Below are 15284 nucleotides of genomic sequence, written 5' to 3' on the forward strand. Positions count from 1 at the left end.
CTTTTTCTGAGTTGATTCTAAACGACAAAAAATACACTGAACCCACAGACATCGCCAATATCCTGGCAGACAGGTTCAGTGCAAACTTCTCCCCCCCCCCCCCAAAAGAGCAAGTATCTATCCCAGCAGAGGGCTGCCTCCAAAACATCTCTGATGCTCAGGTGAAGGCTGCCCTCTCCAAAGCAAAAAACACTGCTTCCATGGGACCAGATGGCGTCCTAGGTTGCGTCCTACATGAACTCCAAGAGGAACTAATCCCTCAAATAAAACAGCTATACAATCTCAGCCTCACTACAGGATATGTGCCCACAGAATGGCGTACAGCAACAGTGGTCCCACTCCACAAAGGTGGAGCCTCTACGGACCCTGGAAACTATCACCCCATAAGCCTGACTAGTCTGCAAGGCTATGGAGAGGATCATCATGGAGCTCATAAACAAAGACATTGGGGACCTACAGACACTAGATCCTACCCAGTTCGGCTTTGTCAAGGGCAGATCCTGCCTTTTGAACCTGGCTGACTTCTTCGAAACAGTCACCAAAGCCATAGATGAAGGGAAGTTAGTCCACACAGCCTATCTGGACCTTGCAAAGGCATTTGACACAATACTCTACTCGGGCATCATAGATAAGCTATCCAGCTTAAATATAAACCCCTATGTCACAAGATGGGTCGCAAACTGGCTCAAAGACAGAACCCACAGAGTGAGAGTTGCTGGAGCCATGTCAGACTCGAAACCAGTCACAAGTGGCGTCCCACAGGGTTCTGTCCTGGGACCACTTTTGTTCGGTATATACTTTTCCGAGGTACAGGCAAACGTGGGAGGACTATGGCTCACCAAGTTCGCAGACGACTGCAAACTGAGCGCCATAATCAACTCTCCAGCTGACGCAAACATCCTTCAAAAAGGTCTCACAGAGACGGATAACTGGTGCCAGCGCCATGGTCTAAAGCTAAATGCCAAAAAATGTATAGTCATACCCTTTGGCAAAAACAATGTGCCCACAAATTGCCACATAGGCGGAAACCCATTAAGTACAGAGAAAGTTATGAGGGACCTGGGGACCCAAGTTGATAGCAATCTCTCCTTTGAAAACCACATTGCCAAAGTGGTTAGAAAGACCTTCTACATAGCCCACCTCATCACGAAGAGTTTCACATCTAGATCAAGAGAGGTAATCGTGCCCCTTTATTCATCCCTCATCAGGCCCATCATAGAATACAATGCCCCTTTTGGGATGTACCTTACCCGACACCTGCAGCAATTAGAAAGACCCCAAAAGTATCTCACCAAGAGGATCAAGGGTCTCAAACAGATGCCATATGCTGCTCGGTTAAAAAAACTCCAGCTCTACTCAGTTGCATACCGCCTACTTCGAGGCGATCTATGCCTGACATACAAAGCTATGTCAAATCCAGAATTAATGGACATGCTCCACCTCAGTAAATCTAAATCCCTTAGAGCCACACGCTCGAGGGACTTGAACCTCAGCACAGAAATAAATAGAACTTGCTGGAGGGACAGGTTCATAACCCAGAGACTCACTTCGCTCTGGAATAGAATTCCAGTTCATGTGAGGCAGAGCACCTCACTGAATCTCTTCAAGAAGAATCTCGATAGGTGGATGGGGGATTGTAGGTTTGTCCCAGGGATTACTCCCATGTCACTATTAGACAGAGGCACAGTAAACTAAACCTTAAAGGGCACAGTATACTCAAATCAAGGGGTGGCGTAAGCCATACAGAATCAGGCTAGGCTTATAATTGCCTCAGGGCAGATAGCCTAGTATGAACCTATGAACCTATGTGGGATAACTGGCTCAGCTTAAAATGGCCCGCAAGGGCAGTTAGCCTAGTACTATTCTATGAACCGATGTGTGTGTATGTGTATGTTGGGGGTAACAACAACTAATTAACTAGAAGAGGAAGAGCAGGGCCAGACTTTAGAGTTAAGGAAATGAACATGGATATTTTTTAAAATGCTTGAGTTTGAAGTTGTTTGAGGGCAGATGGCATCTAGCTCCAAAGTTTGGCCATACTGCATGAGTACAAGGCTTTACCATGTGCATTTGTAGCCCTGTCCTGGTAGGCAAGGTACTTGTCTTTTGAGCGGAGTTCTCTTGTGAAACAGTACCACTTCATAAATGGGACATTTGGATGGTTGGTGCAAAATAGAGTGGGCTATATTTGTTGTGTCTTTTGATGATAGCTGAGAAACTCATCCAGGGAAAAGACATGAAAGAAACTTTGAAATACCTCACGAAAAATCATCAGAACCCTTGGAATTAATATATTTCAGAAAAAAAGAAACTGAATGGGAGATAAGAGGCTGCAGTTGAAGACAAAGGGCTAACAACTGTAACTCTGCATATGTGGTAGAAGGAATGCCGATTGGCTGAGTAGCTGCACAGTTTTATCTGCTGCTGTTTCATTGTTTGGTGTCAATAAGATGGTGACATAAAAGCTGAGCAGTCTCTTGATTGCCACATCTAGTCTTCCCGTTTTTTTTTTTTTTTACTAGCTTTGTGGTTGTACTATTAGCAGAGTTGCTGTACACTGTTGCTGGTGCAGTCGCATTACAGAATCTCTTTGTTTTTCCATGCAGACCAATACGCTACATTCAAGACTCAGTGCACTGCAGCCACAGATCCTTGAAACATTAGAAACACTGGTGGATCCAAAGCTGTTGTCAGTGGATCGAAGCAGACTGCATGTATTACTTCAAAACAGCAAAAAGTAAGGGCAGATTTCTGAAGAAACAAATTTGGTTTTAGGAACAGGGTGACATAGTGGAGGTATTTGTATTAAAATTTCGGAATATATTTGATAAACATTTGTACTGCTTAGTATGTCCATGTTGTGTATACATATGTTGCAAAAAGTACAGATGTTTCAAAATAAAGGGAAAAAAACACTGCTTAAATGGCTGCTAAGAGCAAAAAACTGCAAAAAAAAAAAAACTGCAAAAAAAAAAAAAAAAGAATTTGTGATAATAGTTTGATCTTTGTAGTACTAATACACTTGTATCTTTTTTCAGGTTTCCATAGTTAGTATTATGCAAAAGTAGGGTAAGATATAATGCAGCCTGACCAAAATGGTATAGTGGAGTCTGTCATTCTGACATGAGTTTACTTTTTAGCCAAAGCTGCTTATTCCCAGATTACCATACATTATACCCTTTTGCCCTTCCTTTTTCTTTATAATCCTGCTGACAAACTGACTCAGGATTGCACGGTGTTGCATTATTGTTTTCTTTCATATATTAGGTTTTGGCACAATTGTCAGTGGAACTTTTAAATGATAGTCTGAATTTTTTAGATGCATGTTCATAGTTTTATTTCCCCTTGTTTCCAGATATATGTTCATAGTTTTTTTTTTTTCCCTTGTTTCCACGTGCTGGGTGGCTAATCTTCATGCTTTTGTAAGAAAATGTATAAAATGGAGTGGAAGGTGAGATAGCAGGGTAGCCCGGCTTGTTCTCGATGCACTGATGACCAACTAGCTTATGAGCAATCGATCATTAGTGTGTAACTGCAAACTTTTTCCCACAAAATCAAGGTTGCAGTGTACCAGGGATTTATCCTTTTCCAAAAATCATGTGAGCATTGAGTTTGTGTGTGTGAGTAGCTGAGTTGTGGAAGGTGCAGGGAAACTTTGCCTCCCTGCAAATTACAGTGCTTTTGCAAATTACATAATGCTCTGGTACATAATGACTTTAACTTTGTCATCATTCTGTCAGACAAGGCATACAATAGACTCCAGTCCTTCTTGTTCAGTGTAGGATCATAGGATCATAGGAGATTACTAGGCTATCGACCCATAGGTTATTTCAAGCCTAGCCGTTTCATCTCAATATATTGCAATAAAAATGTTAGTTAATACCCAAGATGGCGTTTAGTAATGACTCCCCATGTCCATGAGGGTTGTAGGCGCTATTCCTTCTAAGAATTTACAGTGCTCCAAACACTCATCCAGGTTCCTCTTGAACAGTGTCATAGAGGTGCTCTGTTTGACATGAATTGGTAGCCTATTCCAAAGATGCGGCAGTTGCTGGGAGATAAATCTGTCCCTCCAGTATGTACTATTTACAGTATCTTAAATGTCTCCAGCAGATGATCCTTTGCATCTCTTGCGGAGCCATTCTTTAACTAGAGAATGGTCTGTAAGAGACTTTACAGTATTCTAAGATTTTTTTGTTATCCTTCCAATTTCCACCCATCATCCATACAACTAGGGGATTTTTTTGTAAGTAATGCCCCCATATTCATCTCTCTGCAGGATAGATGTGCAGAGTAGAGTGAGGATATGTGTATCACTTGCCCTGCAAGTGGTATTGCTTCTTAGCAGCTTAGCAGATCTCTGATATTCACAAGAGGTACATTGACAGGATCTGCTTCCCAAAACATGCAACTCATTCCCATGTCCCAGGAAGAGACAAGCAGGCTAAGCCTCATCACTCCTCTTGCTTTCTGGCTGATTTCTTTAGCATCAAGACTGTTAGTCAGACCTAGATAGCCGAGGTCATAGTCAGAATTTCTCCTCCTACACCATGAAACCAGCACAATAGTGTATTTTAGGGGTTCCTATCAGCATTTTGAATGTTGAAAACAGCAAATTTAATTTAATCAAACTGAAACGTTCGAAATCTCAGAAGAGCGAACCGACGGAACATCAATTTCTTTCCCAGGAAAAGAAATCGGTGGGCCGTCATCGGAGTTTGCTATTTCCTTTACTGTGGTGCAGTCCCGGAGTTGGTATATTTAAGTAGGGGGGTGTGGGGGGCACAGCCCCCCACATTGGGGGGTTTGGGGGGGGCGAACCCCCCCACTTCTGTCAGTGTTTAAAGTATTGAAAACTCTTTTTTTTTCTGCATGGAACACCGATTTCTTTCCCTGGGAAAGAAATCGATGTTCTGTCAGTTCGCTCTTTTGAGATTTCAAACATTTCAGTTCGATTTAAATTGCATTTGGAGTTTTCAGCATTTGATATGCTGATATAAACCCTATTTTAATGTGGTTTCGGTATTTGATTTGTACAGAGGAAGAATAGTCTCGAGTAAGTTTCTCCTGAGGCAGAGTTGTAAATAGTCATTTTAGTATGCTGGACATTAATGCCTGATGGTTACCAGGTTGAGGTTGATTCCTAAATCTGTATCTGTAAACCTTTCTGTGATGATCTATCCACCCAACAATTAATTACTCTGTAAAAGATATCTGCCGAGTTGTACTTCCTCCTTCATTGTCAACATTTGCTTAGTCTGCTGAATAATTTTTAAATGTTAGATATATATGCATGGTTACAACAGTACGGCAATAACAACCCTACCAGTAACCTTTATGTCATGGGCTAAAATCTCAGTCTCATAGTCCATTATCAGTACAGCTCTGAGAGTACTTCTTTTTTCCTTTGCCCTTGACTCTGAGTATATCAGGTTTAACAACCACATTTTCTTAACTTTTCTACCTCTTTTTCAGAATGCCTAGTGCCCTTTAGCAACATAACTCCAGCTATACTCGGTGGCATATCGTCTACTCAGAGGCAATCTCTGCTTAACATACAAGGCCATGTCAAACCCTGAGCTGTTGGACATGCTCCACTTAAAGAAATCCCAATCCTTCAGAGCCACATGCTCCAGGGATCTAAACCTTGTCATCACAGTGAACAAAACATGCTGAAGGGATTGGTACCTGACCCAGAGACTCCCCATACTCTGGAATAGACTGCCCATACATGTCAAGCAGAGCACCTCCTTGGACCTCTTCAAAAGGAACCTTGACGAATGGATGGGAGATAGGAAATTCATCCCGGGGATTACATCAGTCAGGGCGACTAGACAGGGGTCCAGGGAAGAAAATATCGTGGGAAGATGTATCCAGGGAATTGTTATGGCTAGGCGTGTATAGGCCCTAGGGCCAATAGCCTAGTACCAACCTATGAACCTATAACTAAAATATGATATTGATTTTAAGTGTGTTATAATATTTGTATGTTAAACCAGAGGGACTGTATTCGGCTCCCAGTGTGAGAAAACAAATATCATATGCAGTCGACTTTAAACCTCATTGTAAAGCCAGTCTTTGCTCATGATTGCAATCAGTGGAAATGTGGGGTGTAGAAGGACAAAATGATTATGTGGTTCTCATATTTCACTTTATCTAACTTAAGCCTTTAGTGGAACCTTCATTAGGGTACTTTATGCTGGGTTAGGGATACCACCTGTCCCACTTTGGGCAGTTCTGTCCTGCAGAAAAATTGCAAAAATGAAACGTATCCTGAGATTTTAGGACAAAATTATTTCCTATATTTTATGTAATAGTTGCATAAAACACTTACTCTGTATCTGAGACAACTAAATGTTATAAGAAACAGAATAAGCAACTAAAATGCTACAACAATAAGCTTTTATTTAGGCAAAAAAGTGAAGTCCTTTGTACTGGCCGTGGTTATGTTTTGGCCTGCAAAATCTGACATTTGTACCAAAAATGTCCCACTTTGGGCATTTGAAAAGGTGGTAACCCTAGCCTGGGTGAGAGAATTGTCTTCTGTGGAACTCGTGTATAGCATTGAAAGTTAAAATTTTAATAGAATGTGTTTACTGGGGATTTTAACTTTTGAAAACATTAGTAATAGATAACAAGCACAGCACACTTAATCGCAAAAGGGTGGCACAAAAGGAAGGTAGACTATTGCTCTATAAAGCTGTCTTTCTTTGGCTCACTTGTGCATGGTTAGGAGCCTGTTAGATTAATACATGTGATTCCTAACTCCAGGATGTCCCTTATTTTTCAGAATCACACACCCTGTACAGCAATGGACCAACCTCCAAAACAAACTAATAGCATAGCATAACTGCAAATGCCTCCAAAAATCATTGTAGAGGACATTTTATTTTATCTTTAAGGAGTCTATGTCAAGTAAATTTGGAAGACAATGTATTCCAAAATGAATTGAAACCTGTCCCTACAATGGTCTACATGTAAGAAGCAAGCTGTCAAGTGGTTTGTCCAAAGTACCATAGTCCTAAATGGGAGAGAACAGAGACCTTTATGGTACAAAAAGAATTCATTGCTAACCATTTAAGCAAAGTGGTGCAAAAATGGTACAGCTACCTTTTATTACATAAAAGGTAGCCCCTTAGTCTTTTGACAGTGTGTCACGTGTATGTACCTCAAACCAAAGAGATACATGGCTTGCACTGATATTGTTCTGTTTGGAATGCAGTTGTGAATTTCATAATTAATTCTTGTTAGTCACATATGGTGACTTAGTTTGTCATAGACAAAGATTTTTGGCGCAAGGAAAGTTTTCCTGTTTACAAAGGGGATGAGTAAGACTCTGTTAGTGAAGCCAGTGCTAGTGGCATAGAGGGGGATAAAGCCCTGATTCAAGCCAAGGCAACCTGAACTCAACTCGTGAATCATCCACTTGATAACACTGAGAGAGAAGATAGGTGGGCCCAGTTTAGAGGGGAAGGGAGGGGCACAGATGATATTACACACTGGCATGTTCCCTAAGAAGAGAGGCAACTGTGTAGAGAGGCAGCCTGGGAAGAAGTCTTAGGTTCACCAAAATGCAAAAGTGAAGTAGCCCTCATAGCAAGTGCATGTTCCCTAAGAAGAGAGGCAACTGTGTAGAGAGGCAGCCTGGGAAGAAGTCTTAGGTTCACCAAAATGCAAAAGTGAAGTAGCCCTCATAGCAAGTGAGCGGCAACACACAAAAAGGAGGGAATTGTGATACACCATGGTAATGTGATTGTCATGCCCCCCCCTCCCACATACAAGTGGTAGGGTTAGGTTGCTTAATGCTGTTATTGCTGAGATACTAATGACAACATAAAGCACCCTCAGCTGCCTGAATGATGGCCTACCTCAGACAGCTCTCAGCTCTGCTTCAGAGTGGGAGGATGAACCGGTGCTGTCATATCAAGGAGAGGCTGCATGGCAGGCAGGCAGGGGCAGCAAGATTAACAGTAGGGAAAGAGAGCATCCCTTCCCTATGCCCTTTTTGAGAGAAAATGTGAATAATATGCAGTTGGCTACTGCTACTACTAGGAAAAATTGATTTAAGTTATAACAGCTTTATCAATGTCATTGTGTTGGGGGCAGTCTCCACTTTTTACTGACTGAAGACATCTCAAGACTAGAGTGGAATATCAAAAGCTTTCATAATAAAAAGAACATGACAGTCTGTGATTTTCATAATGGTATCAGAGCAATAAATAGCAGTATAACATTATACACTTTGGATCTACCCATTACTAACCCAGTTCTTAACAAATCTGCTAGACCTATGGTGCACAGAGCAAGGCTGACAGTCAGAGTCAAAGAAAACTTTGTTGTCATTCAGAACTACACCACAGTGTAGCTGAACGAAACTGTGATGCTTCATTCCCAGTGCAAAAACATACATACAGAGGAGAAGAAAAATAAAATAACATAATAAAAATGAGAGTAAAATAATAACATAATGACCAGACACACTTTACTTATAAATAGAATTGAGTAACAGCATGTGCATGACCTTACTATAACATAAGAACTAAGCAGCATATGGAATGGTCAGCATGAATGTTGCACAGTGTGATTTATATTGCACTTCATAGAGTCTTACGGTAAGGTAAGATGTGAACCAACGTTAAATATGTACATCAGTAAGTTATTGCACATGAAAAAGCTTTATACTTATAACACAGCAAAGCCTGGATATGCAATGATCTGTACAGTCAGATAAATAGCATAACTTTGTGGTAGGAGGGGAAAAATGCATTGACAGTCTCCTAGCTCATTTTTCACAAGAGTTCAGTAATCTGATGGCGAGAGGAAAGAAACTGTTAAGTCTGGAAGTCCTATAGTACATACTTCTGTATCTCCTACCTGAGGAGAGACGGGAGAATATACAGTTTGCAGGATGCAAAGGATCATTGGATATCTTCCTGGCTGTACTGATGCAGCATGATTCATGTAGGTCTTCCAGAGGTGCAAGAGAGGAACCAGTGATTTTTCTCTGCTGCCCTTACAACTTGCCTAATAACCTTACGATCAGAGGTGTTGCAGCCCCCATACCAGACAGTGATGTTATTGGTAAGGATGCTTTCGATGGTACCCCTCATAACAGGTGATGGTAACAGTCATCATAACTCATAAGAATTTTTCTGTCTGAGTCTGTTTTATCTGTCTTTCAAATTTATTTTAGTTAGTATATATGTTTGTATGTCAAATGTTCATTTGACGTATGGGTGTTTGAATTTCATCTCTCTTGTGGAGTGCTTTGTTGTTAAAAACTGCATTAAAAGTTGATATTTTTATTAAAAACTGTGAGTTTCTAGCTTTTCACCTCATTTGGATTCTTAGTCAGTTTGTACAGAACCTCAGTCCAGAGAACCACAAAGGCCACTGGAGCATTGCCCCATTTCAAAAATGTATTCCATAACTAGTAGTGGAGCCCATTCATTTTTGAATGATTTAATTCAGTAGCTAACCTTTATGTAGTAGGATCATTGTACAGCCTTAAATGTAATGTCCTCATGAATTTCTGACAATTACTCACAGGTAAATCTTGAAAAAAGAACTTATGCCTTGTTTGCTTACACATTTAGCAAATAAAAATGGTGCCTCTGATTTCAAGGACCGGTCAGGGTAATAACCTAGGAATGTGGGACTGTATACATGTCCTTCCATTTCATTGTTGCAGTATTCTTAACATGAGGGATCCCTTGAGAAGGGTAGCCTAATGTCCGGCTAGTATATAAAAGCCTTTAGGTTATCGATACACTGTATGTCACACATATTCTTCTTGTGAAAAGCATAAAGGTAACATCCAGACGTATCATCCTCAGAACACCTTTGCTGCCAGTGCAAATGCCTCCTTTGATAGTCTGTCTGATCACCTGAGTTCTTGCTGGTTACATAGCCATTCAGCTAAGTGCCCCATTGGGGTTTTTTGACTTAACCTTTTTTTGCTTTTAGAATTTGTGGTGTTGTGGGGTTTCATGGGAGAGAGGGATTACCCATAAAGACCATTACAGGCAGTGTTTGTTTTGTGTAGGAGCTATTCATGACCATACATCCTGTACTGTTTGTCAGGCTGTTGTTCAAAAGACCTTACATAGTCGTCTTTCCTCTCTCACCATTTATGTTGAAAACCAGTGTCTAAAGCTTTTAAAGAAAGATGCTGTGGAGGGTAATTCCTGGCCTGAGGGTCAGCAGTCTTCTAAGAAGAAGGTAAAAAAAGTCAAGTCAGATTCTTCGGCTGTGCCTCCTCCACTGGAAATCTCTCTTGAGGCTGGTGAAAGCCAGGAGGATCATCCAGTTTCTGGGCTGTATTCCTCTGCCACAACTGGTTTGGAGGTCAGCATGGCTCCAGCTTCTCGCACGTCCTCTGAGGCCTTGCAACCATCCACTTCAGATGCTTGCTTAGGGGCAATCGCGGTTGATTGTCACCGGAGGGCCAAGGGGTTTCCTCAGATACTGGTTAGGGTGGAAGTCTCAACTACGGTTATTGAGTATAGGCTGGTGTCGGAGCCTTCTACTTTTCATAAGGTGAACATCCCTTTAAAAAAAGAATCAGAAGACAAAATATTTTTCTTCTGCTCCCAAGGACCCTCAAACTGAATGGCAGAATTTTACACAGGGTATGTTCAAAGCTCTTATGGCCTTTAAGCCTCCTTAGAGGGGTCTCTGTCCTGCTCCTTCTTGGTCTTCTTCCCCCCCCAAAGGACTAGGGATCAGGATTCCACTGAAGAAGAATAGGATTCTGATGAGGAATCCCCTGGCCTATTCTACCCATATTCATTCCCTTTTGGATTGTGGTTCTGAGGAAGAGGAGTCTGCTAGTCCTAATTCTCCTTTTGAGGAAATTTTCTCTGGGGATACCATTGCCAGGATGATGGAATTCTTTAATGGGATTGTTCCCAAGTTTCTGAAGTACTGAGGAGATATTATGAGCTTCTTCAAATAGAATTGCCTAGACCGTCTGCTGTTCCTCCTGTTTCGGCTGCTTTATTGGATGCGTTTTCTTCTGCATCTCAGGCCTCAGACTCCTAGCCACAGCTCCTAAAAAAAAAAAAAAAAAAAAAAAAAAACAGGTTTTGTAATGTGCCTGATGGCTGCAAATTCCTTTTAAGTGTCCATCTGTTGACCCTTTGGTGGTTTCTGTGGCATCCAACAAGCCTTCTGAATTGCTGTCTTTTACCAGACTTCTTGCTTCTGATAAAGACAGCAGGACTGTGGAAAGGCTGGGTAAAAAAGGTTTATACTTAGCCACCCTAGCTTTTCAGGATGTTAATTATCAGATTTATATGACCAGATATGCTTTGGCTGTCCTTTCTCAGGCTTGCCAGGTTATTTCTGACCTTCCTGATTCTGAGGGAAAGACTTCTGCCTTGTCTCTGTTAGGGGCTTCTTCCCAGGTAGCTCACCATTCCATTAAATGTAGTTATGATGCAGCAGATGCTTCTTCTGTGACTGCTATTTCTAGCTCTGTATTGAGGAGATATTCCTGACTACAGCTTTAGAATCTGCCTGATGATATTACGGCTAAGTTGCTGGATGCTTCTCTGGACAACAAATGTTTGTTTGGTGCTGCTGCAGCTGATTTGTTCAAGTCCCTGCAGGAGAAAGGCAAGGAGTTACAGGACCTGAAATATGGTTTTGTTTCCCCTGTGCCAAAGTTCCAGAGAAACTATCCTAATAAACTGACCTTTGTTTGAAGGCAGTCTCATCCTCCTCCTAAAAACAAGAAGGGTGGTAGGAGGGTTCCCCCAGCTAAGTCTATACAGACCCCTCCTGCTCAGAAACCTTCCTTTTGTGGTAAACCAGTTGCTGTCTGACTACCAGATTCTTCCCAGCCAAATTTCTCTCTCACATCTTCTTTCTCCGTCTCTTCCTGTCTGGTTAAGCATAATCCAGGAGTCCTGGGTTCTTTCCGTCATTTGCCAGGGGTACTTCATGGTTGGGAAATCCCCCCCCCCCCCTTCATGGGCATTTCTCTGCCACTTCAAGACCAGTTTAGCTCTTTCCTACAGGTGATTCAGGGAACTATTCAAGGTGTTCCAACTGCTCACAAGGTGAAAGGGTTTTATTCCAGAGTGTTTTGGATCCCCAGGAAAAATGGCACTTGGAGACCCATTCTGGATCATTCTCACCTAAATACATTTATGAAGGTTCCTTCCTTTTGAATGTTATCCCTTCAGACTCTGTTCACTCTTCTGATTCCTCAGGCTTGTATGGTTTCTCTGGATCTCAAGGATGCTTGCCTCCATATCCCTATTCATCCCCTTTTCAGGAAGTGTTTACATTTCTCAGTTGCTTCCTGGCATTTTCAGTACTCTGCTTTGCCCTTTGGCCTTTCTACTGCCCCGAGTATTTACCAAATGCCTGGCTCCTGTGATTGCTTTTTGCAGGCTCAAAAGCATTCAGGTCTTTCCTTATGTAGGTGACCTGGTTATTCAAGCCTCCTCTCCAAATATTATTTTACAGCACCTTCAGTGGGTCATCACTCTGTTGCATTGTCTGAGGTTCACTGTAGATTTTCAAAAGCCCTTCCTGTCCCTGTCATGGGAATATGTTTTTCTGGGATGCAGGATACAGACTGTTCCTATGCTACCATCCATGCCTCCTCCCAGGGCTTTGACTGTGATGTTTTTTTTCAATCCATTTTCTTCTGGCTTTGATTTCAGCCAAGGAATTTCTAAGGGCTCTAGGATTCATGGCACCCACCATCCCTACGCTTCCCTTCACCAGATTGCACATGAGAAAGCTTCAGTGGTATCTAAAGTCAATTTTCTTCAGCATGCTTATCCTCTAGAGTTTGCAATCCATCTTATATGTCTCAAGTTGGAATTTCAGTGGTGGACTCGCAAACTGACTTTGAATCCAGGCTTTCCCTTTCTACACTCACTTCCCTTTCAGGTGCTGTTCACAGACACCTCAGACAGGGGCTGGGGAGCTTCCTTCTGAAACCTAAAAGTGCAAGGCCTTTGGTCTCCTCAGCACCAGAAGGTACATGTCAATATCATTTGTTGGTCCTCATTGCTTTTCATCCTCTGTTTTCTCTAGGGCTCCTAAAGATATTTGCAGACAACACCACAGTGATGTGGTCCTTCAACAAACAAGTGGGGACAAGGTCCTGTCTGCTTTGCAGATTGACACTCCATATTTGGGAGTTAGCGATTCACTACCAAGTCACACTTTCGGCAGTGTACATTCTTTCAAGTCAGAATTTCATGGCAGACTCCTTGAGCAGGTCCATAATGCAATCTCACGAGTGGATGTGTTTCTGGACATTATCCACCAGTAGGGTATTCCTCAAGTAGATCTTGTTGCCTCCCCACTGAACAGGCAGCCTCCTCAATTTCGTACCAGGACTCCATGTCCTTTGGCCTGGAAGGTGGACACCCTATCTTTTTCATAGAAGGGGGTGTTTTTTATGCCTTCCCTCCCCTTCCTTTCATTCCAAAAGTCCTGTGTAAGATAAAACAGGATTCTCCCAAAATCTTTCTGGTGATTCCCTTTTAGCCCAGACAGCATTGGTTCCCTCTTCTGCATGTAGCTAAGGACAATCATCACAAATTACCACATAGGGTGGATCTTTTCACACAAGACAAGGGAACTCTCATCCATCCCCACCTGCCCACTCTTCAACTGACACTGTGGGTAATAGCAGTTTGATTCACTATAGGCACCTTTTTTTCTGAGGACAGGCTTCAGGTTTTGCAGTAGGCCAGGGAAACCACTGCTAGGAAATCCTACTTGCTCAAATGGAAGAAGTTTCCTGTTTGGTGTTTTCCTCATAATCTGGACCCAGTTACTGTGGATGTTCCTTTGGTTCTTCCTTATTTGTGTGAATTGCTCAGTGCTGGGTTGGCATATTCTTCAGCTAAAGCACACCTCTCAGCTCTTTCTGCTTGTCTGCCTTTAACTCTTCCTTTGGCCTCTAAGTTCGAGGCCAAACAGTTTCTTAAAGGTGTCCTTCATATTAGACCTCCCAGAAAAATCTTCCTCTTTCCTGGGATCTTAATTTGGTTTTGGAGAAATTGACTCTGGCTCCTTTTCAGCCTGCAGCTTCAGCTCCCTTACAGCATTGTTCTTGGAAGACTGTTCTTTTGTTGGCCTTTACGTCTGACAGAGGGGTGTCTGAGCTGCACATCCTTATGGCTGTTCCTCCTTTTTCAGTTTATCATAAGGACGAGTGTCTGTCTGTACTAATCCTGCTTTTATACATAAGGTTGCTTTTATGCATAAGGTGGTGAATGAGTTGTCTTTTAATCAGTGTATTAATTTGTCCACTTTTTTCCCTTCTCTGCAATCAGCTAGTGAGAAGGTGCTTCACACTTTGGATCTGCATAGACAACTCAGATTTTATTTGGACAGAACTAAAGATTTCAGAAAATCTGATTGGCTTTTTGTTTCCTTTCATCCTAGATCATCAGTTTTGGCAGTTTCCAAGCAGACTATTTCCTCTTGGATTTCTGAAGCCATTTTTTTTTTGTTATTCTTATCGTGGTAGGAGCCATCCTTCTGTGGTTAAGGTTCACTCTTATAGGACTGGCTTCGTCTGGTGCTTTTTTTTCCAGTGGTTTAGATACAAATTTTATCTCTGCAGCAGCTACCTGGTCATCATTTCATACCTTTACCAAGCAGTACAAGTTAGATGTTATTTCCAGGGCTAGAGCTGGTTTGGCTTGGGACATTCTTCATGGGTTTCTAGAATGCTCTGTTGGCTCTTCCTCCTCCTTGTCTTCTTCCTGAGCTTTTGCACTCTTCCCTCATGTAAAGAATGGTTCAGCAGTGAAATGGAAGGACATAGTACAGTTGTGTAAAATCTTACGATAACAGTAGACATCCTTCTCTTCTCTGTTGTAGTATTCGCTCCCTCCTTCCCCTCGTCTTTTGTCCCTCGGGATGTGTATGTTACTCTTTGGTATCATAGGGCTAGGTTCTTCCTGGGCTCTCACTTCTGAGGAGGATAGAGCCAGACATCACCTTTATGCCCTATGCCTTGCATGGGGAGCTTAAGTGTGACATACAGCATATCGATAACAACCTAAAGGCTTTGGTATACTGGCCAGACATCGTGCCGCCCTTGGCAGGGGATCCCTCATGTTACAAATGCTGCAACAGTGAAAACTGTTGGGTAAGATTTTACAGGCTGTACTTTTCTGGAGAAAAAGCACACTGATCCCCCACCTAATGCAGCTCTCCTTTTTTTTAATTTCTCCAGTTATAAAATAGAGTATTTTAAAAATTTTTCAGCAGAACATTGGATTAGCATTATAACATTTCAC

The 15284-nt window shown here is 42.0% G+C and overlaps 1 protein-coding gene across 1 annotated transcript in view; it reads left to right on the top strand.

The window, feature by feature from the left end:
* Positions 1-15284, top strand: part of MRS2 (magnesium transporter MRS2) — a gene marked incomplete in the record, with an annotated part of 468540 nt that overhangs the window by 257150 nt on the left and 196106 nt on the right. The window contains 1 exon segment of the mRNA XM_044065745.1: positions 2607-2737. Coding sequence (XP_043921680.1) covers positions 2607-2737 — 131 coding nt within the window.

The sequence above is a fragment of the Protopterus annectens genome, chromosome 3.part0 (assembly GCF_019279795.1).
Source record: "Protopterus annectens isolate FY-2018-M chromosome 3.part0, PAN1.0, whole genome shotgun sequence".
Taxonomy (NCBI): Eukaryota; Metazoa; Chordata; order Ceratodontiformes; family Protopteridae; genus Protopterus; species Protopterus annectens.